This window comes from Lynx canadensis, chromosome C1 (genome assembly GCF_007474595.2).
Source record: "Lynx canadensis isolate LIC74 chromosome C1, mLynCan4.pri.v2, whole genome shotgun sequence".
Taxonomy (NCBI): Eukaryota; Metazoa; Chordata; class Mammalia; order Carnivora; family Felidae; genus Lynx; species Lynx canadensis.
The window spans coordinates 41841521-41864447 of NC_044310.1; the positions used below are offsets into that span (position 1 = coordinate 41841521).

The 22927-nt window shown below is 40.0% G+C and overlaps 2 protein-coding genes across 3 annotated transcripts in view; one reads left to right on the forward strand and one right to left on the reverse strand.

Moving 5' to 3' along the window:
- ORC1 (origin recognition complex subunit 1) overlaps positions 1-7005 on the reverse strand; it is a 33268-nt gene extending 26263 nt beyond the window's left edge. The window contains exons 1-3 of the mRNA XM_030323904.1: positions 6824-7005; positions 2298-2397; positions 507-606 (exon numbers count right to left, since the gene is read on the reverse strand). Of these exons, the coding sequence (XP_030179764.1) occupies positions 507-601 (95 nt within the window). The 5' untranslated portion in view covers positions 602-606; positions 2298-2397; positions 6824-7005. The remainder of the gene's footprint in view (positions 1-506; positions 607-2297; positions 2398-6823) is intronic.
- A 146-nt stretch (positions 7006-7151) lies between these two features.
- Positions 7152-22579, forward strand: PRPF38A (pre-mRNA processing factor 38A). Of its 2 annotated transcripts, none has more exons than XM_030323906.1 (10): positions 7152-7434; positions 9733-9892; positions 11602-11723; positions 13225-13310; positions 16974-17084; positions 19884-19996; positions 20603-20629; positions 20725-20834; positions 21315-21363; positions 22173-22302. In XM_030323906.1, the coding sequence occupies exons 1-10, from the start codon at positions 7305-7307 to the stop codon at positions 22213-22215; spliced, it is 951 nt and encodes a 316-aa protein (XP_030179766.1). In that variant the 5' UTR covers positions 7152-7304; the 3' UTR covers positions 22216-22302. The 2 variants fall into 2 exon arrangements, with proteins under 2 accessions (XP_030179766.1, XP_030179767.1); XM_030323907.2 differs by having other exon boundaries at positions 7159-7434; positions 20737-20834; positions 22173-22579.
- Positions 22580-22927: the final 348 nt, after the last annotated feature.

Consider the following 22927-nt stretch of genomic DNA (forward strand, 5'->3'; position numbering starts at 1 on the left):
CTATTAGGAAACCAATTCACCCATAAAGTCATATGCCAGAAGAGATGAAATGGGTTGAATCAATTGTTTCAGTGTGAATGATTAATCTAGAGGCCTTACTATGAACCCAACTTCTCTCGGTTATTGACAAAGAACAAAGGCTTTCCAAGCATGAAAGCTGCCCAGTAACAGTATCAAATTCTTCAGAGACCTCTAGGGCTGAGAGGACATCTAAACAACATCAAATCCCACCCTATTATTATGCAGAAATACACAGAACCCACCTTAAATAGATATAACATTATCATACCTACCAAATTTTATTAATGATATAACGTCTTACTGTATCACTGCTTTATTTATGCTATCATCTTACATTAAACAAAACCCTTCCTTATAATCTATTCATATTTATTGTCCCTCAACTCTCAATCTGTAATAACTAGAACAGGCTGGATACAAGTTATTAATAGTTTAGTGTGGAGAAGCTATTATTTCCAGGACACCCAACAGAGTCCATCACTCACTTGTAGATGTGGTAGTGTAGTTTTTGATCCAACAATGGCCTGCCAACCCACGAGTAAGTTTGTCTGGTCTTCAGCCTTGTAGGGTAGTATGCCATGGCTCCTATGTGAAAGTCACTAACTGAGTTAACATGACAATGCTCTGATGGATTCTAGTACACAGTTCCCTGCCTTCGGTGAGTTCGGCCTACTCTTCTGCCCCCAATACATTTTATATCCAGATTTTAGATTTAGAAAACATTTTCTTTGATGAAAAAGGTCAAGTTCTATACAGACTGAACACAGGAAATTTAGTATCATCTGTGTATGTCTTGTACTGTCTTATCTGTTCCTATGCACAGTCAATATGTAAGAAAAGAAACTATAAATATTTAGAAGTACCTACTAGCTACAATGCACAATGATAGGTATTAAACATTCAACAACTCGAAACTAAATACAGTGATACAATGATTGTAAGCATCTTCATAACACTTATAAACCAGGTCTTAAGACTGTTGAAGTAGCAAAGGCTCCCTACAGGGGTTTTCTGAACTGAATATTGAATAATAAGTAAATATTGATAAGATAAAATTAAATGAGGGATTCTAAGGGATGGAGGGAAAAACATGCAAGAGGCATTTAGGGGAATGGTAATGGGTTTTATCAAGTGTATCATTACACTTACATTGAAGACAAAAAACACAAAACCTCTCTGACATTTGAAAGGGGACTTTTCCTGTGCATCTGACAGACCCTAGCTGTAAGTAGTGTGAATAGCAAAAAGAAATGCTTATGTTAAAGTACATGGGGAAAAAAAGGAGACACTTTTACTGATAAAAACAGAAATGTGAATGAAAAATCCAAGGATAGCTGACAATCCTCTCTACAATTTGAGAGCTGCAATCTATTAGTCCTAATAATAATGCCAATCTATTATTTTAAGTTTAAGTAATTAAGACAATAAATCTTTCCTCTAAATTCAATGCTTTTTTTATGAAACTAAAATTTGACAAAACTGGGGCTAAATAAAAAATTTTTTAATCCTTTTGACAGAATTACTCTGAATTACTGATAGATGGGCCAATAATTTCAGGCTGTGTTGAAAACAACATCCTGATTAAACAAGCTGGTTTCCTAAAGTTCAGTAGCATGTCCTATATTCTAACTTGGGAACATTCTGACCTATAAGATTTTCAGCTTTTGAAAAAGGTATTTTTTATGGGGCACCTGGGTAGCTCAGTAGGTTAAATGTCTGACTTCAGCTCAGGTCATGATCTCACAATCTGTGAGCTGGGAGTCCTGCATCGGGCTCTCTGCTGTCAGCTTGGCCCACTTGGGATCCTCTGTGTCCCCCTCTCTCTGCCCCTCCCCTGCTCACGCTCTCTCTCTCCCTCCCTCCCTCTCTCAAAAATAAACAAAAAAACCCCACACTGAACATTTAAAAAAATAAATTTAAAAAAATAAAAAAGGTATTTTTTTCCTATGCTTTGAGGAAACTAATTAGCAAAAAGAAGAAAAGATACTAAGTCATTAGTAAATACACAGCTTAGAAAAGATGCCTAAATGATTGCTATTAAAAACATTAACAGTACTATATAATTCATACATAATACTATTAAAATGAATCTAATTTTAATTAAGTACATCACAGAAATGAACAAATAGCAAAGACTAAGGAGTAAAAAATGTAGGAGACTTGTGCTCAAATAAAAAGTGAATTTGGATTCATTATAACCAATAATCTCTTGGTAAAAATTAGTAAAACGTTTTGAATCACAATAAATGTTAAGGAAATACAGAACACTAACTTACCTTACAATATATGTTTCTTTTAATGGATGATCTAACACAGAACTGTCAGTAGTAAACTTGGATCTTTTCACCTTTCCACAATGCAACCAGGCAAAATAGGCTACAGAAGTAACAAAAGATGCAAATAAATTACAGATCTCACTAAATCCTGCCATTAAAAAAAAACAAAAACCTGGAATATCACTGAGAGTACTTTGCAGCAAACTGGTCTCCCTGAAAACTTTCTATAATTCCCGAATAACCTAAGTGTAGAATAAATCACCTGATTTGCCACTTTGACTATAATATTTGACTCCACTGAAACAACATTTTCATTCTTTCAACCCCCAAATTGGCAAAGAGAAGGACAACCACCTATAAGGTACTCATGTATACCTAAGGGAATCAAATCCAAGCTCTCAGCTTTTTATAATACGATGATATTTTAGCTTACTAAAGCAGACATCCTCCTTCAAAAACCAATCCAAGATAAAATTTCTAGGAGGTCATGAGCTATGATCAATGAGACCAGTATGTGGGGTGCCTGGGTGGCTCAGTCAGTTAAGCGTCCAACTTGATTTCAGCTCAGGTCATGATCTCACGGTTCGTGGGATTGAGCTCCACACTGGGCTCTATGCTGACAGTGCAGAGCCTGCTTGCAATTCTCTCCTTCTCTCTGTCCCTCCCCACCTCAAAAGAATAAAAAATAAAAAAAATGAGAACAGTATATGGACATATATATACAAGGGTGGGTGGTTTACCCTAGGCTGAACAAACAGGGATACTGGAAGAAAGACTGTCTGGGCTTAGAAATATAAACTGCCTCCCACTGCTCTATCACTATGCTTCAAGCCTGCTTTCCCAAACTTTAAGCAGATCAAGGTTGTTGGTGTCCTCAGATGTATTACACAGTTGCTGTTCTCTCTTCTTGCATATCTTTGCAGGGATGGCTCAGGTCTCAGCCCCAATAAAACTTTCTCAGATAGGCCTTCACTGATACCCAATGGAAAGTTACCCTGTTACTCCCTTATACTGTCCATCATGTTCCATTACCCCACCCTATGATCAAAGCAATAAATACTATATTAATTTCTTATTTATTGTACTTCCTATACTAGAATGTTAACTTCCAGGGGGGCCTGGGTGGCTCAGTCAGTTAAGCATCTGGCTCTTGATTTTGGCTCAGTTCATCAATTTCATGGATTCATGAGTTTGAGCCCCACATCAGGCTCTGTGCTGATGGCATCGAGCCTGCTTGGGATTCTCCCTCTTTCTGCCTCTCCCCTGCTCACACTCTCTCTCAAAATAAATAAACTTAAAAAAAAAAAAAAAAAAAGAATGTTAGCTTCCAAAAAGCACAGATATTGGGACCTTGTCTATCTTATTCATAACTGTATCCCCAGAGCCTAGGTTAGTACTTGGCACACAAAAGGTGAATGAATGAATGAATGAATGAAAAAACAAATTGATTTTAAAAATTGTCTGACTCTTGATTTTGGATCAGGTCATGATCTCATGGTTCATGAGCCCCATGGTGGGCTCCATGCTGACAGTGCAGAGCCCGCTTGGGATTCTCTCTCATTTCCTCTCTCTCCCTCTCCCCTGCTTGCACTCTCTCTTTCTCTCAAAATAAGTAAATAAACTTTAAAAAAAAAGGATTTAAAAAATCATTAGTGTCAATTAATACCAAGTGTGGTATGGACAGAGAACAGCCAGAAATCTCATACACTGCTGAAGGGCACGTAAATTGGTAAAACTGCTTTGGAAAATGGGCAGCATCTACTAAAACTGAACATATGAACATCCTATGACCCAGGAATTCCAACAGAATATACCCAACAGAAAAACATACAAACCATTGAAAGACATGAACCAGAATGTTCACAGCAGCTCTATACAGCAATGAAATTCAACAAACTATAACTGCACACATGGGGAAAATCTCACAAAGTAACAATGAACTAAAGAAATCAGACACCAGAAAATACCATACTATATCAATTCCATTTATATAAAGTTCAAAAATAGGTAAAAGTAACCTATGGTGTTAGAAGTCGTAATAGAAGGTAACCTAGGTGACTGAAAGGGAACATGGTGGGAAGCCGGATGTTTCTGGGACGCTGGTCATGTTTCTTGATCTGCATGCTGGTTGCACAGGTATGTTCTCTTTAAGAAAATTCATTGACCTGTACATTTGATATGTTCACTTGTCTGTAAATATTTTTCAATGAAAAGTTCAAAAAATTAATGGAGAGTCCATCTAAAGAGGCAGCATAAGATGTCAAGCCTCTTTGTACTGTTATCCCACTTTCTTACCTTATGACCCAGCATTTCATCTCATCCACCATCAGCAGAGAGATCACCCAAGAGGGGTGATGAATGGGGTAGAAAGGCAGTCAGTCTGATTTGGCCTAGCAAAGGCTTTGGCTTCTAGGAGATACCCACAACAGACTCTCAGTGTTGCAGATACCAGAAATCGGGAACATACATACCACCCAGTGCAGGGTGCCACACCCAAGGAAAACATAAGGGAGTCATGGTTGCAGTAAAAATGATAGCGGATACATATTGAGCCAATATTATGATAGAAGGTGGAGCCAAAACTCTACGAATTTATCTCATTTAATCCTCAAAATAATCCTAGAACAATGCTAGCACATACTAAGTGCACAGTAGGTACTCAATAATAAATATTTGCTAAATGAAAGGTAGGTGCTATTAGCCCTTCAAAATGATTAACTTGTCCTGGGGCACCTGGGTGGCTTGGTCAGTTAAGCGCCCGACTTCAGCTCAGGTCATGATCTCACAGTTCATGGGCCGGAGCCCTGTGTCAGGAAGTGTTCACAGCTCAGAGCCTGGAGCCGGCTTTAGATTCGTGTCTCTTTCTCTCTCTGCCCCTCCCCCACTCATGCTGTCTCTGTCTCTCAAAAAAGTGAATACACGTTAAAAAATTTTTTTTAAATGATTAACTTGTCTCAATGTTACTCTGGATGGCACAGCCTTAATTAGAACCCTGAGCAGCCAGATTCCAATGAACTCTAAACCACTTCACTTTACAACACCTGTGTGAAAGTGGATACTGTTAATACATGCCTAAGAGAACTTGCTTCTGTTGTGCTTACTACATTAAGTCAGGCTTCCCAGGCCACTAACTGGGAAGTCAAATGTATCCCGATTTTCTTACCCACAACATGGGGATAATAATAGACTCTTCCTTCTATTCAACAAAAAATTTTAATCACCCATTGTGTGCCAGGCACTATTCTAGAATTAAGTGAGAAAATGCAAAAATGGTAAAAATCACTTGCCCACTCCCTAATCCCTTGCATTTATTTTTTTTTTTCAACGTTTATTTATTTTCGGGACAGAGAGAGACAGAGCATGAACAGGGGAGGGGCAGAGAGAGAGGGAGACACAGAATCGGAAACAGGCTCCAGGCTCTGAGCCATCAGCCCAGAGCCCGACACGGGGCTCGAACTCGCGGACCGCGAGATCGCGACCTGGCTGAAGTCGGACGCTTAACCGACTGCGCCACCCAGGCGCCCCCCTTGCATTTATTTTTAAGAGATAGTGGTTCTTTTTTTTTTTTTTTTAATAATTTGATGAACGTTATGAAACTCTCATACAATTCACACAAAATTTTGCTTTTAATTTCAGGGGATTCATAAACCTTATAAAATCCACATATTACCCTCTATTACGTTAAAAACTGTTGCAGAAGGACGTGGTAAATTATGCTGTCACATCGGAAACCTCCGTTGGCATTCACAAGTACCCAAAAACAGCACGGAAGAGGGTACCATTTTTACGGACAACTAAAAGAGAAAACTGACACATCTAATCATTGTAGTTTCGCAGATAGTAGCCCCGGATAGGAATCTCACATCTCATGTGTCTAAGTCCAGTGCTTTTTCCAACCGTAAAAACAGAAGGCCTTTCTATTCCGGGGTTAGCCTAGAGGAAGTAAAAGACGTGCCAGTAGACTTCTCTCCTAGAAAGAAGGTGGATGAGAGTCCAGCAGTTAAGAGCAACTCATCTGGGGGTTAAAAAAAAAAAAAAAAAAAGACCTGGGTAGGAGCCCAGGCCTCTTACTCACAAAAAGCGACCTAGACAAGTCTCTCTCTGGGCTCAATTGATGCATCCGTAAAATGGAGTCATAACTTCTGCTGCTTTGCCTTCCCTGTGGTGCTTGGTTCACGATGGCTCAAAGGAGGAAAAGATGCAAATGCATCACAAGGGCAAAGCCGACAGAAGATATGGTTACGATCATTAAATGAGAACCTCAGGGCGCTGTGGCCAGGAATACTCACGCTTTTCTGCTGTTGGCTTCCGGTTTCCCCAACTACAAATTCTCCGTCCCTGACGGAGTAGGAAGCCTTTTACAAATCGGGATGTGGAAAAGAAGAATGCTCCTAATGGGCTTAGAATTTAACAGACGCTTAGTAAATATCTGCTGAACGAATCAATGATTGAGTGCGTCCACAGAGAAAAACTTCCGCAGTCCCCCTGGCTCAGATCCCCCTCCAGCCCCGGAACTCCACACTCACCAGTTGCCTAAGCCCTCCGATTCCACCGTCTCTGCTTCAGGAGCTCGTGGAGCCGCAGCAATTCTAACCTGCCCCAGCTGGACTCCTCTTACAGGCACTGGCCACACGCTGGAGACAAAGCGGGAGCCTACCTGGGAAAGTAGAGAAGATGGAGAAAAGAAAATTTCGCGCCAAACGTCGTGGCCCCGCCCCCAGGCTGTCTCCACGTTCCGTCACCAGCCAGCCATCCAGCCCCGCCCACTTGGGAGGGGATGCACGCCGCTCGTCGGCAAACGTGCAGCAGCCATCATTGATTCGGTCAGCGACGCTGTTAAGCGGAGAGAAGTTCCTTTTCTTGCAGCATTTCCGGTATCAAGATGGTGGCTTCAGCTATTTAAAGACTTTCTGAACCCTTCTCCGTCCCTTTGTGGATTTTTTTTTTTTTAAACTGGATGTGACGCATTAAAGGAACCGACGGAAGTAGAACCGAAGGAGTTCGAAAATGGCGAACCGTACGGTGAAGGATGCGCATAGTATCCACGGCACCAATCCTCAGTATTTGGTGGAGAAGATCATTCGGACGCGAATCTACGAGTCTAAGTACTGGAAAGAGGAGTGCTTTGGACTGACGGGTGAGCGGGAGCGCGCGGACTCTTTTCCGCCGCCGTGTGGCCCAGTTCTGACTGGGCGCCTCCAAGACTGGCCCAAGGGGGTGAAACAGAGGGGAATCTGTCAGTCGTTCAGAAAAATCTGAGCGCCTACTATGTATCCAGTTTTGTGTTGATCTCTGGGGATACTTGTGAATATGCTAGCGCCTTAGTCGGAGGCATGTCTGAGTTGGGTTCTGTGGGTCTTTCCATATTTCATAATTATCTGCTGAGTTCCCAAACATTGTTAACCTCGGGGACCCTAAAGTTCTTAAAGGAACGTTAACATACCTGATACCCAACTCATGGTCTTACTGTCCCTAAATCTGGACCATTTGCAGTATTCCCACGTTCGGATCCTAATATAAATATCAGTTCTTCAGAGAAGAACTGGTAGTCTTTCAGTCTTTGAATTTTGGCTCCTCGTTTTAGTAGCTCTGTTACCCAGTGAACCATGGCTGCTTCTTACTGTAAAATGAGTTTAATGCCCACCTCAAAGGTTTGTTCTAAGGGCGAAATACAATAATGTACAAAAGTATGGGGCTCTCTGGGTGGCTCAGTCGGTTCAGCCTTCCACTTGGCTCAGGTCATGATCTCATGGTTCCTGGGTTCGAGCCCCCACATCGGGCTCTGCGCTGACAGTACAGAGCCTGCTTGGGATTCTCTCTCTGCCCCTCTGTCTATGCCCCTCCTCCACTCGCACTTTCTCTCTCAAAATAAATAAACTTTAAAAAAAGTACAAGAAGTATTTGGTATAGGGGCGCCTGGGTGGCTTAGTGGTTAAGCTTCCCACTCTTGGTTTCCGCTCAGTCATGATCCCAGGGTTGGTGGGATGGATCCCCTGCCTTGGGTTCTTCCTCTGTCAGCAGGGAGCCTGCTTGGGATTTTCTCTCCCAATCAGTCTGTCCCTCCCTCACCTACTGCTGCCGCCGCACCTGTGCTTTCTTCTCTCTCGAAATAAGTAAACTTAAAAAAAAAAAACAAAAAACAAAGTTACAGGTAAATATTTTAAGAAGTATTCAGCAGTGTGCTAGTTGTTACCTATGCCATTACTGTTAACTCCACCTATGCCATTACTGTTGTTGCCACCACTGCTAACTGTGTGTCCATGGACAAGTCATATTGTTTCTCTCAGTCGCCATTAAATTTTGGAGTCATGTCAATTTTGGGACCTTTTCTCATTACATAATTCTCTCCTTGGATGATTTCCACACTGTAGTTACATGTTATATGTAGATGCCTTCAAATTTATCTCTCCCTCTGAGATCTAAATCTCTTGATTCCAAAACATGCCAACTCGGTATATCCAAAAGTGAACTCATGATCTTTTCTCCCCCAACACTAAGATTATGTTCCCGTCATATAATTTTATGCATCCTGCATCTTCTTTCAACTGTTCATCACAATTTCAATTATTTTTTCAATGCTTTCTGCCTTGCCAGACTGTAAACTCTGTAAGAGTAGTAATTTTGTCCTTCTTTATCCCTTTACCTGTTTCTCTAGTATTTAGCACCTGGCTATAAGTTGTCAACTGTAATGTTGAATGAATTAATACAGAATTTATCGCAAAGGAACTTGAAATCTGATTTATAAGACACTAATGGTGTCTCTCATACATTATTTGCTGTGTGTCAGGTGTTAACATTTGTTTTGTCTCACTTGATTGTCACTATAGCCCTTAAACTTTGTACCTTTATTATTCAGATTTGAACTGACAGGTTAAAAAGTAAAATGACTTGTCCTAGTTCACACAGCTTGTGTTTGCTTTTGAAAACACTTGTGAAAGATTATTATCCCCATTCTGTAGAGGACAATTACTCAGGGTTATGTAGTTATAGAGTGGTTTGTTGTTGTTATTTAACTCTTGATCTGGCAGTTTTTTGGCAAACAATGGTGACAAGCATGGACTCTGAAATTAGACTGCTTGCATGTAAATCCAGGCCCTGCTACTCTCTGGCTGTGCACCTTGAGCAAGTCACTTAACCTTTCTTAGCCCTCATTTTTCTTAGCTGAAAACAGCCTCAGTGCAGGAACTTCAGAGCTTGTGAAGATTGAGATTATATGAAATGCTTAGCAGAGTATCTCGCATATAGTGACACTTCAGTGTATATTGGCTGCTGCTATTATTCCTACTCAGACATGCTTATTCTCCTAATACGAAATTATTGATTAGTATGCAGGAATACCAAAGCTTGAACTAACTTCTCTCCACTTCACACTGGGAAAAGCTGGGCCTAATGTGTCTGAGATGCCACTTTATTTTGTTTTTGTTTTTGTTTTTAGCTGAACTTGTAGTCGATAAAGCCATGGAGTTGAGGTTTGTGGGTGGTGTCTATGGTGGCAACATAAAGCCAACTCCCTTTCTGTGTTTGACCTTGAAGATGCTTCAAATTCAACCCGAGAAGGATATCATTGTAGAGTTTATCAAAAATGAAGATTTCAAGTGAGTGAAATGTTGATTAGCTAATATAAAAGCTTCAATTTCAGTGATCCAGAATTTGGCTTTGGTTAAGAAGAGTGAAAGCAATGTATCTTATTTCTACAGAGTTCCACCCTACAGACTTTGCTCCTGAGTTCTTGAGTTTGTATTTTGTTTGTTCTGATGGTTTTGATCTTCTTTACATTCTTAGTCCTGGTAACTCCCCCCACCCCCTTGCCTCTGCCACCCAAAAAGCATTTCACAAATTCACTGAACATAGATTAAGCAGAAGTGAGTGCCTAATATGTTGGTAACACTGGATGCTCAAAGATGAAGAAAACTACATTGTGTGGTAGACAAATAGGAAAACTTTCATGTAGATATAGGTTCATGTCCAGACTCTGTTACTTATTGTGACCTTGGAGAAGTTACTACATTTTCTGAGCTTTATTTATCTGTAAAATGGAGATGAGGATACCAATTCAGGATTGATATGAGAGTTAAAAAAGATAGTGCTGGGGGCCTAGGTGGTGCCTGAGCCCTGACTCATGGTTATGGCATCGAGCCCTGTGTCAGGGTCTGTGCTAAGTGTGGAGCCTGCTTAAGATTCTCTCCCTCCCTCTGCCCTTCTCCCCACTTGTGCATTCTTCTCTCTCTGAAATAAAATTTAAAATTTTATTTAAAAAAGATAGTGCAGTGCCTCTCGCATGGTAAACACCCCCAAGATGTAAGCTGCTCATACTATTTTATTATTCATTCTCAAGGAGCTCACAGACAAGTATAGGAGACAGACATGATAGCTTATTAGGTGCCACCCTCTATTCTAAGGGAGTTACATATAGGTATTTAACCTTCACAACAACCCTATAAAGTTATTACCCCTGTCATACAGGGGAGGAAACCTAGCACAGAGAAATTAAGTAATTTCCTCAAGGTCAAACAGCTAGTAAGTGGCAAAGCTGGCTTCAGTGTACACATTCTTTTGTACTTTATTCTGTTTGTCATATAAAGAAACTGCTGAGTTTGAAATGCCTACTAGTTACTCCAAGTGGAGATTTGAGTGGGTAGTTGGATACAGGAGAAAAGAAAAAGGAATTTTAACAAAACATTAACAGCTAGAAAATAGCTAACTTTTATTAGGCACTATATGCTATGCTTAGCACTGCATGCACATTTCTCACTAAATACACCAAGCCATTAAATTAGGCATTATCATCTCGATTTTACAAGGATTGAGAAAGTAAGTAACTTGCTTAATATAACAAAATCAGTAAGTTATGGACTCAGAATGGTAACCTAGATGACTTTGACTCTTTTCCAGAACCAGCCTTCTGTGCTGCCTAGCAACAATTTATATATTCACATCTATGTATATTATTTCTTGTATTGTTAGTAAATATATATGTCCTGTTGTTAAATTCAGTATCTGATTTGATTCTTACAGCAATCCTGTGAGGTAAATAAGTTCTATCTTCATGTTACATAGACTCTGAAAGTTGATCAACATGTCCCAAGTTCCCACAGCAAGTAAATGGTAGAATGGGAACTTGACGCCAGGTCTCCATATTTTAACTATCTTTCTGCTGCCCTATGTTGCCTCTAAAATTGCAGTTTTCTCATATGCCAAAGAAGAGAAAGAACTTGTTCATCCACTACTGATATGAAAAAAGGCAGGTGTGAAACTCAAGAATTTTTTTGAATGGCCTGTAGCTTCACTGTCCTCTGTCTGTCAGGTATGTCCGCATGTTGGGAGCACTTTACATGAGGCTGACAGGCACTGCAATTGATTGCTACAAGTACTTAGAGCCTCTGTACAACGACTATCGAAAAATCAAGAGCCAGAACCGAAATGGGGGTGAGTATGTTGCCAAATGTCTGGACCTTCCTCCCTGAACCAGTTTTTATTTCACCAGTATCTCTCCCTTCACATTGTAACATACGTTGTGAATGTTCCTCTTCATCCATTACATTACCATCTTCATTCAGCTTCTCCACCACCTGCACGGAGTACTCCATCAGACTTCCTGTTAGCCTTACCCAGTCTGTCCCTGGTTGCCTACCTTTTCAATTGCATCTTGTGTCAATCTCAGCCTTCCATCATGTGTTCCCTCCACATGTGCTCCATCCCGTAAGATCTACCTTTAGAATGACCTCTGTAAAAGCCTTCCCCAAACCTCCCAAAGTTAGTTTTCCCTATGTTATATATCATTACAGTTATTTTTAGTGGTGTCTCTTCTAGCACTTTATTTCACACTGCAGTATAGATTAAGTATACTTATACTTCTGTAGGAATCCCCTGAAAAATAGTGTGTCCAATGGGGGCAGCTCCATACATTTTACAAAAAGGTATTTTTTGTGGTAGAGTGGGATTCAGGGTAATACAGTCAAAATATTTTTCTTCTCACTTAGTGTCATAACCAAAGATTAGGAACATTTGCCTTTCCCTTCTAGATGTAACATTAAGCAGTAGAAAGTTAAGATTTTGGTGTTTTACTTTAAATTTTATTAACTTGTTAATTTGTTTATTGAATAAATACATAGTAACTACCAATATCATGCCAGATTCTGTGCTAATACTGGAAATAACATGGTGAACAAGGTGGACATGGTCATGGCCATCATGGAATTACTTATTTATGATTATCCTATGTTAAACTAAAATGGGGTTTCTCAATCTGTCAATGACAGTTTGATCCAGATGATTCTTTGTTGTGGGGAGCTGTCCAGCCCATTGTAGGATGTTTAGCCATTATCCCTGGACTCTACCCACTAAGATGCCAGTAGCATCCCCATTAGTTGTGGGTAGCAAAGTGACCCCTGGTTGAGAACCACTGAACTAAGGTAAGTTTACGATAAGAATCCTGAAAAGGCTATTGTTTACCATATAAGATACATGTTCTATATTTAAAAACATAGTGCGTTCACATAAGAATTTGTACTTGAGTTATATGATCTGTTCAAGAACATCACCCCTATACAATTCAGGACTGTTTGTGCTTGCTTTTGTGTTGGGTCTCCTGCTAATTCGGACAGCTTTATTCATCCCTTTATCGCCAGCTCTAAGAAGAGGCCTGTTTCATAGATGGCCTCAGTAAAGGTGAACTGAATGAATGAAGATAAGTGATGACAAGGCTGTGAATGGCTATAGTTTGAGCCAGGTTTGTCAGTAATCCCTTCTCTGTAACTGCCACACTGAATAGCTTTACTAATGAATATGCAGGAAGGGGAGGCTGCAGAGGGTTTACACTTTCTATACCAAGTACTCTATATTTTACATATAGAGTCTTAAACTTCTTTTACTTGTTGGCTATATAAATTTATTTCCAAGTTGCTTAAGCTTATGACTTTTCTTTCAGAGTTTGAACTGATGCATGTGGATGAGTTTATTGATGAACTGCTGCACAGTGAGAGAGTCTGTGATATCATTCTACCCCGGCTACAGGTAAAAGATAAAGGTCTCTTATCAGAGTCGCCCTTCTCTCCCCAAGACAGGCAGACAGACAAGTACACATACATAATAAAACACCGGAGCTCTAGGATCCTAGTGGCCCTCTTATTAAGCAGTCTTACTACTATGAAAAAGGGGATTGGGAGTGAAAGGAAAACAGATAAAGTATTTGAAGAGTAGGGCTTTAAAAGTGAGTTAACACAGCAAGACTTTCTTCTTTAAAATATTATAAGGAAATTGCAGGATATAAAACAGGAGAGTCAGGAGTGGTAGACTGAGATCTGAACCCCTTAAATATCTTTATAACCCTGCTCCCTTCCCTAATGATTATCCATGTAGCACCTTTCAGGAATGGGTTTTGCAGACTATGATTTTAAACCTACTGTCATAAAGTACATAGGGAAAACAGATAAAGTACGTTGCCTAAAGAGAAAGGGAATGGTCTGTAATGGAGAAATGAGCAGGGAATTAGGAGATTAAATTTCTGGGTTGTTGTTATAGCTGACTAGCTGTGGGACCTTGTTTTATTTCCCCATCTATAAAATAGGGAAATTAGACTACTTCAGTGGTCTTTAAAATGCTCTGTGGAACTGTTCTAAGGCTACTGAGAGCAATAAGAGGAAAAAGCCCCACATATTCAATCACAGCAACTCCTTTTTTCTCCAAGTTACATATTGGGCTTGAGAGTGAGATTTCATTTGAACAAAGACTTTTGCTCTTTTAAATGGCTTTATTATTAAAGTGTAACTGACATACATTAAACTACATACAATTTGATAAGTGTACAATTTGGTAAGTTTTGCCATATGTATACACCCTTGAAACTGTCCTCACAATCAAAAATAGTGAACATATCCATTATCCCAAAAGTTTCCTTTTTTCCTTTTGGGTAATCCCTTCCTTCCCTCCTCCCTCACCCTTAAGCAACCATTGATATGCTGTCACAATAAGATTAGTTTGTGTTTTGGAATTGATACAGTATATACTCTTCTTTTTTTGTCTTCTTTCACCCAGCAAAGTAATATTTATTTCATAATAATTAATTCAAAGTAGGGAATAGAGTGAAATGCAGGTATCTGATAAACGGGTCAGATGAGGCAGCAAATCAGCTGGATAAAAAGCAGTTGGTAGGTAAGTGCTCACATTTAAATGCAGTGAACCAATTCTTCCTCCATAGTGACCCAGTTAAAGGAACCTATAAAATAAAAATCCTGAAAATGAATGTTATATATATTTCCTGTTATGTATTGGCTATTGTAGACTGTAGTAAAGAGAGTAAGATTTCGGGGTGCCTGGGTGGCTCAGTAGTTGGTTAAGCACCTGACTCTTGATTTCAGCTCAGGTTATAATCTCACCATTCATATCACCTCACGCCAGTCAGAGTGGCCAAAATGAACAAATCAGGAGACTATAGATGCTGGAGAGGATGTGGAGAAACGGGAACCCTCTTGCACTGTTGGTGGGAATGCAAATTGGTGCAGCCGCTCTGGAAAGCAGTGTGGAGGTTCCTCAGAAAATTAAAAATAGACCTACCCTATGACCCAGCAATAGCACTGCTAGGAATCTACCCAAGGGATACAGGAGTACTGATGCATAGGGGCACTTGTACCCCAATGTTCATAGCAGCACTCTCAACAATAGCCAAATTATGGAAAGAGCCTAAATGTCCATCAACTGATGAATGGATAAAGAAATTGTGGTTTATATACACAATGGAATACTACGTGGCAATGAGAAAAAATGAAATATGGCCTTTTGTAGCAACGTGGATGGAACTGGAGAGTGTGATGCTAAGTGAAATAAGCCATACAGAGAAAGACAGATACCATATGGTTTCACTCTTATGTGGATCCTGAGAAACTTAACAGGAACCCATGGGGGAGGGGAAGGAAAAAAAAAAAAAAAAAAAAAAAAAAAAAAAAAAAAAAAAGGACGTTAGAGTGGGAGAGAACCAAAGCATAAGAGACTGTTAAAAACTGAGAACAAACTGAGGGTTGATGGGGGGTGGGAGGGAGGGGCGGGCGGGTGATGGGTATTGAGGAGGGCACCTTTTGGGATGAGCACTGGGTGTTGTATGGAAACCAATTTGTCAATAAACTTCATATAAAAAAAAAAAAAAAAAAAAAAAAAATAATCTCACCATTCATGAGACTGAGCCCTGCGTCGGGCTCTGCACTGACAGCACAGAGCCTGCTTAGGGTTCTCTCTCTCCCTCTCCCTCTCTCTCAAAATAAACAAACTCTAAAAAAAGAGTAAGATTTCAAAACTGAAAGCGTGCTTTCAGGGCCCAGTTCTCACACTTCATTATGGTTATGTTAGCAATCGTTATTAGCTGCTATCATTTTTAAAAATACTACAAGAAATGGATTACTTTCAAGTGCAATCAGTTTGTAGCCAAAGGATTGAAAGTCCATTCAGCTTTAAGCAAGACTATTGATGTAAAGAAGATGGTCTGCATAGAGTCTAGAAGACCACAAAACATGCACCGAGAGAGAAAATTGAAATCTGACTGATGTATATCACCAAGAAGTGTGGTCGGGTGTGGGCCTCTATCTGTTCTGGATGAAGTGATCCTTAACACTTTCTTTTGTTCTGATTCTGTCCTTGCTAAGTACCTCATTAATTTAGCTTCTGATGTGCCTGGACATTGGCAACAAGCTGCTCTGGGATGAATTCAAATTTCATCAAACACAAATACAATGAATTAATATATTGATTTTAGTAGCTTCTGAGTCTTGTGAGCATTAGGGATTTGGGATGCCCTGTCTGATGCAGTCTTAGATCACAAACTGGTAATCCTGTGACTGGAGGGCCTTCTTCCAAGGAGCTCTTTAATGAGGTATTGACTTCACTGAGTGGCATCTTTGTCTCATTTCTCCCAAACTTCATAGAATTTTGTTAGGGATGAGTGAGATGTAAGCTAAATATTACTATTTATTCTAGGGCTGTCCAACATTCTTTATGTCCTAGACAGGAGAAAATGGTAAAGGGATCTTATGACCCAGCAAGTCCATTTGGCATTTTTTAACTCATCTTTGCCTTTCAGTTCCTTAATCATAGATAAGCCTGCTTAAGTCACATCTCAGAAGAAAATGGAATCAGGAGTTCCAGCGTTCACACTGAATGACTCACACTGAACTGTATAGACAGTTCTCTAAATCCTGAGTCAGGTAGAGAGTTGGTGGTATTCCAGAGCAGGACCCAAGGCACTCTTTAGTCGCCAAACTGGGCTGAGCCTCAGTGGGTCTCTTAGGGGAGATTCTGCTCTGAGCCCGTTGCAACTACCAGCCACCAGAGTCACAGCTGTGAACATACTGGTCCTTGTATATGAGGCTCCATTTTTTATTCAAGGCTATACCTATACGGCTTGATATTTCAGTGACTGGAAGAGTGAAAGACCACAGAGAATAAGCCAACAGAAAATGAAGTTGTTACCTTCAACTTTGTATTTATGTGTTTCCAGGGGGATATGTGAGTATTGGTTCCAAGTATGTTAGATTCCTTAGGAAAACCTTGAACTGTCTAGGATGTCTTTGAAATGAAATTGCCTCAGCTGTTGCTCCCTAGTCTTCCTGTCAATCCCAGAAGCCCAGTGTTGGGGCTTCAAGACATAGATGAGAGAACAAGGCCCTCTAACTCTCATTATGCTTTCCATAGAAACGCTATGTGCTAGAGGAAGCTGAGCAACTGGAGCCTCGGGTTAGCGCTCTAGAAGAGGACATGGATGATGTGGAGTCCAGTGAAGAGGAAGAAGAGGAAGATGAGAAGGTCAGGCTCTCTGGGAGCTTAACAGTTGAAGGAGGGATAATTATGGGGAAGGGATGGGGGAATGGTCCTTTCTTGTTTTGTTTTCAGACTTTACTTTTTAACTTTCTTTAACCAAAAAATACGATATTTAAGAGTATGAGCATTGAATTAAATAGACTTTGATTCGTATCTCAGCTCTCCATAATCTTGTGCAAATTAATTTCAGTCTTTTCTTTTGTAAAGCAAGGCTAATGATACCTTTCTCTTAGGATTGTTATGGATATTAATAAAAGGATATATATAACGCCCTTAGCACAGTACTGGGACATTATAATTGCCTCATAGTTGGTAGCTATTTAAATAAATAGTTAGGACAAGAATAATAATACTGTTCATAGTTGAACCTATCCTAAGGAGTAAGCCTAGTTTAGAAAAAGAAAATACCTGAGGTGCCTGGGTGGCTCTGTCAGTTAAATGTCCAACTTTGGCTCAGGTCATGATCTCACGGTCAGTGAGTTCAAGTCCCACGTTGGGCTCTGTGCTAACAGCTTAGAGCCTAGAGCCTGCTTTGGATTCTGTGTCTCCCTCTCTCTCTGCCCCTCCCCACCTTGCGCACATGCTCTCTCTTGCTCTAATAAACATTAAAAAAAATTTTTTAAAGAAAAATACCTACTGCATGATCATGTTCTTTACTAGTTATAATGCTGAAAAATTGAAAGGAACCCAGCTGTCAGGGAGCACTCAGGTAAACTATTACAACTATTAGCCATTAAAACTGTTATGAAAAGTACTGTATATGATAATGTAGAAGTATTTATGGTTGAATTAGAAAAGAAGGATCTGAAACATTTGTGATTAAAATATGTATAAAAAAAGGCTGGGGGGGGGGGACAAGAAATGCTGGATTATGGATTCTGACTGCAAATGGAAGTGTAGTTCTGAGCCAGTAGGCTCCCTTTAAGGTGAGTGCCAACGGAAACATTCATGAATTGAAAGCCATGCAAGGCTGAGGTGCTCTTATGTGGTGAGTAAACCAAAAGTAGGCATTCTGCTTTTCTTTTCTTTTTCTTTTAAAGTTTATTTATTTTGAGTGAGAGAAAGCACAAGCAGGGTAGAAGCAGAGAGAGGGAGAGAGAAAATCCCAAGCAAGCTCTGCATTTAATGCAGTGCCCAGTGCAGAGCTCGATCTCCTGAATGCTGAGATAATGACTTGAGCCAAAATCAAGAGTCAGACACTTAACCAAAAGAGCCACCCAGGCACTCCTGTTTTTCCACTTTTTTGATGGAAAATTTCAATCATGTGCTAAAGTGGAGAATGTGCCTCCATTTATCCATTACCTAGCCTCCATAATATCAACTCAGCCATTTTATTTCTTCTGTATATCTATACCAAATTGCCCCCACACCAATTTTCTTGACCTATATCACAGCTATCCTGTATTTCATCCGTATTTCAGACAAGGCCTAACTGTGATACCATTAGCACCTCCAAATTAACAGTAATTCTTTAATATCAGATATTCAGTGTTGAAATTAAAACTATATGTTAACTAGAATTTAAATTAACCTTGAAACAAGGAAAAAGACAAATATTCAGGATTCACATATCCCCAATTGCCCTTTATTTTTTAAGTTTGAATTAGTATTCAAAAAAGAGCCATAAAACAGGTCATGTTATTCTATACAGATTTTTACAATGTGTGTTTTTCTGATTGTGTCCCTGTGGGGTCATTTAAATCTGTCCCTTATATTTCCTATAAACAAATTCTTAGATCTGAAGGTTCAGTTGGATTTGAGGTAGAGTAGAGCAACACTCCTTTATAGGTACTGGTGTGTACTTCCCCAAGGGTGAGCAAAGTCTGGCTGTCTTTTTTTTGTCAAATTAGGAGCTATGGTGCCTAGATGATCTCTGCCTAGACCCATTAGTGGTTGTAAGATGGTGATATTCTAATTTGTCTTTTCATCATTTGTTACCTAAAACATTGCTGTAAAGAGAAATCTCCCACATCAACACTTAATTTTTCCTAGGTACAGTTGATATAGAAAAAAAGATCAGTACTTGATTATTTCTCTTTATCAGTTTCTAAAATAATTAGTTGACTCCATAGTATCCTCCCAATGTGATCAATGTGCTTTTGTGCCCGGTAACATTGTGAACTCATGGATTTAAGCAAATTGGATGTTTGGAACCATCATGGTCCTTGCTGATGCTGAAATTGTCCCCTCTTTGGCCAGTGGGAGACCCCCAACTTGACTCAAGAGACTGATATAATCATGGTAGTCTCAGCCTCCTTGCTTCTGATACATTCTAGTCATGTCTTCAAAGCTTCTGCCCCAAACCTGAAATTAGCCATTTTTCCAGGGAGCCCTTGGTTTCATTTAAAGGGATAATGGTATTTAGATACCACAGTCTGGGCACTATAAATGCTCATTGCTATGGGTTTGGTCAGTATTTCTAGGTCTTTACAGTTGGCAGACCTGGAGGAAATTTTTAAGATTAAAGTACAGCATGAGTTTATACTTTAATCTTCTTGATCTTACATCTGTATCTCTTCTTTCTCATTGGAAATCCAGCTTCTTAAGGAGATAAACAGAATTACTTCTCACTAGTCTCACATTGTCCCAGAATAAAGGTACCAACACTAGAATAATAGTGGGATTATTGGAAACCATTCAGTTTATTTGGTAGTTCTTTTTGTCCTTAGGGTTCTCTATGTATTTGTTATTTTAAAGTCACTTGGAGGTGGAATTTGGGCCAGGATGAGGAGGGGGTGTATATACTGTTCCTAAATGGTTCTGTGTAAGTTATCTCTTTTCCAGTTGGAGAGAGTGCCATCACCTGATCATCGCCGGAGAAGCTACCGAGACTTGGACAAGCCCCGTCGTTCTCCCACACTGCGCTACAGGAGGAGTAGAAGCCGGTCTCCCAGAAGGTAAGGCCCTAGTCATTGGCCTCTTCCAGAGAGACTTTTAGTACGGTAGCAAAGAAGTTTGGACTTCAAAGAAGGAAAAAATTCAGATTGTGAAGAATGTTTGCCTAGTGTATTAATTGCTATAGAACAACCACCTGCAAAACCTCTGTGGCAGACAGTAACCATTTATGTAGTTCACAAGGCTATAGTCAGTGATTTGAAGCTGGGCTAGAATAGAATAGGCAGTGTAAGTTCACTCACCCATTTTGTGGTCAGCTGTCTGTTGGCTAGTATAAGATGGCTTTTAACTAAGATGACTGAGGCAACTCATCTCTTCTCCATGTGTCTCATTCTAGGCTAAGTTAGGCATGTTCTCATGGCAGTGGTAGAATTCAAGAGCAGACAGCCTCAGTCACACAAGTTTCCTTCCAGTATCTGTTAGTATCCCATCTGCGAATACCCCATTGGCAAAGCAGATGACATGGCCAATCCCAGACTTAGAGTGGGAGGGTGTTAATAAAAAGTTACAGAACAAAGGGCATGGATACGAGTGAAGAATTTGGACAGTTTTTGGAATCTACAACTGCAGTGCACCTACTAAGGTTTTCCTCTTTTCTCTCTGTATAGGCGGAGTAGGTCTCCTAAAAGGAGGAGGTAAGCCTTCAGTTGATTTGTAATGAAAGATAGGGTTTTGGGGAAGGGGGGTGCTGTTGTGGTGAATATATTGTCAGATAAAGGAATCTGACCAGTCATCTCCACAGCCCCTCCCCTCGCCGAGAAAGGCATCGGAGTAAAAGTCCAAGACGTCACCGCAGCAGGTCTCGAGATAGAAGGCACAGATCCCGCTCCAAGTCTCCAGGTATAGCCTTTGGGCCTTTTGCTATTGGTTGTCTTAAAGAACTGTAATTAGCCTAGTCAGCCTCCTGCAGTACAGAAGTGCCTGACTGTATTATTGCTTGAAAAGGAAAGGAAATGAACTTAGAATATGAAAGTTAAGAGTTCACATCTTGACTCTCCTTTATAAGATTTGCTAAAAAGATGATGAGCTTCAGTTTTTTCATCTGAAATTATAGGAACACCACCCAACAGAGTAGTGGTAAATAAATGTGATTTTTGTGCAATCAGCCATAAAGCCTTGAATGTATATAAAGTGGGTTCAGTTCTTCTGACCACCGCCCCCACAACACACACATTTCAGAGAAGTGCTACCAACAAGAGCTGTCTCTAGCATAAGCCAAAAAAAATATTAAGCCAATTAAAGGGATTGGGGGAAGTGAAAATGACAGTGAAGGAGTAGGTAGGTAGAATACCACTCATCCAGTGGCCCTTTCTTCCCTAGGTCATCACCGTAGTCACAGACATAGGAGCCACTCAAAGTCTCCTGAAAGGTATGGACTCATCTCTATTTTGACTTAAGAATTTTTTCTTTATTCAGAAATTAAAGCCCCAGTCATAACTAAGTTAGACCTGAAATTTTGTTTTGATGGGAATATTTAGGAATTTTCCTTTATTACAGGACAAAACTGGCCTTTTGCCCTGAGAATTTTTAGAACTATATATGTTTTGTGTTCGTTTGTTTTTTCCTCATAGGATTACAGCTTTGGATAGTGGTAAGGGCATGAGCTTTGGTCTCAGGAGACCTGTGATTAAATCCCAACTTTTAACACTTAACAGTTGAGTGACATTGGACAAAGTCACTTTCATTTGATAAATTTTCATTAGAAACCTCTATATGCTATTATACACTGTCAGGTGCACTCTTAACGTCTCAGAGCCCATTTTCTCAATGGCAAATTTTGGATAGTAATGCGTCACTCAGTGTTGCTCTGAGACAGTACACCAAGCACATTTAATAAATATTAGGTATTGGGGTGCCTGGGTGGCTCAGTCATTTGAGCATCTGACTTCGGCTCAGGTCATGATCTCACAGCTCATGGGTTTGAGCCCCGCATCGGACTCTGTGCTAACAGCTCGGAGCCTGGAGATTGCTTCTGATTCTGTGCCTCCCTCTCTCTCTACCCCTAATCTACTCCCATTCTTTGTCTCTCTCAAAAATAAATAAACATTAAAAAAAAATAATAAATAAATATTAGGTATCTCCATCCCCATCAGTATCTGCATGCCCCTGTCTTCCTCAGAAGTTCTTGCCTAGCTCCTTTAACACCTGTATTACGATTTGTATGTGTTACCATTTCAGATCTAAGAAAAGCCACAAGAAGAGCCGGAGAGGGAATGAGTAACGGACTCAGTTTGGTTTTAGTCCAAATGGCCTCATGTGGATCTGAAGTCACCTGTCTATGTGGAAGTATCAAGACCTACACCTTAGGCAGCTATGAGAATATTTTAGCTCTTTTTAACCAAATTTCTCCACTTTTTTTTTTTTTAAATGAAAGAGGTGCTGAGTTTTGTATCGCTCTTTGAATCATAATCCACATTTGAGGGATAGCACTTCCCAAGGGCTGCTTTCGACCCCTCTGTACAACCAACCTTGACTGTACTCAACTTTGTAAGGGATTTGAGGGGTGGAGAGGATGAATGACAAGGAGAGGATGTGGCTGCATGGTGACCCTTTTATTATTAAATTTTACACATCCACTTTCCGTATTTCTGTAGTTTAGTTTTGGTTTGCTCCATGATTAGAACTGTTCTGAGAATCCTGAGATTTGTGCTGCTGCTGTTACACTCAAAACTCAAGTCAGTAAAACCTATTCTCTCCCAGACTTTTTTTCAGCAGCACTACGTAATAAACATGAAAACTGATGAGTTAGCAGCAGCTTTGTAAGAACAGAACGTATTCAAATGTTAAGACTTCTTCTGGATCATTTAATCCAGTTGCATTGAACAGTTCAACAATGGAACTTAACACCTTTTACACAACATTCTTATATAATGTTTTTTCTTCCCCATAAGCCTTGAATTCTAGGTTATGGTGCTCAGCCTTTACCTTGAAAA

Bases quoted from the DNA above. Each gene is read 5' to 3' on its own strand.
- PRPF38A (XM_030323906.1), top strand. From the start codon at position 7,305: ATGGCGAACCGTACGGTGAAGGATGCGCATAGTATCCACGGCACCAAT. The intron at 19,997-20,602 runs GTAAGGCCCTAG...CTCTCTGTATAG, and splicing joins AGAAGCCGGTCTCCCAGAAG to GCGGAGTAGGTCTCCTAAAA. The intron at 20,630-20,724 runs GTAAGCCTTCAG...GAATCTGACCAG, and splicing joins AGGTCTCCTAAAAGGAGGAG to TCATCTCCACAGCCCCTCCC.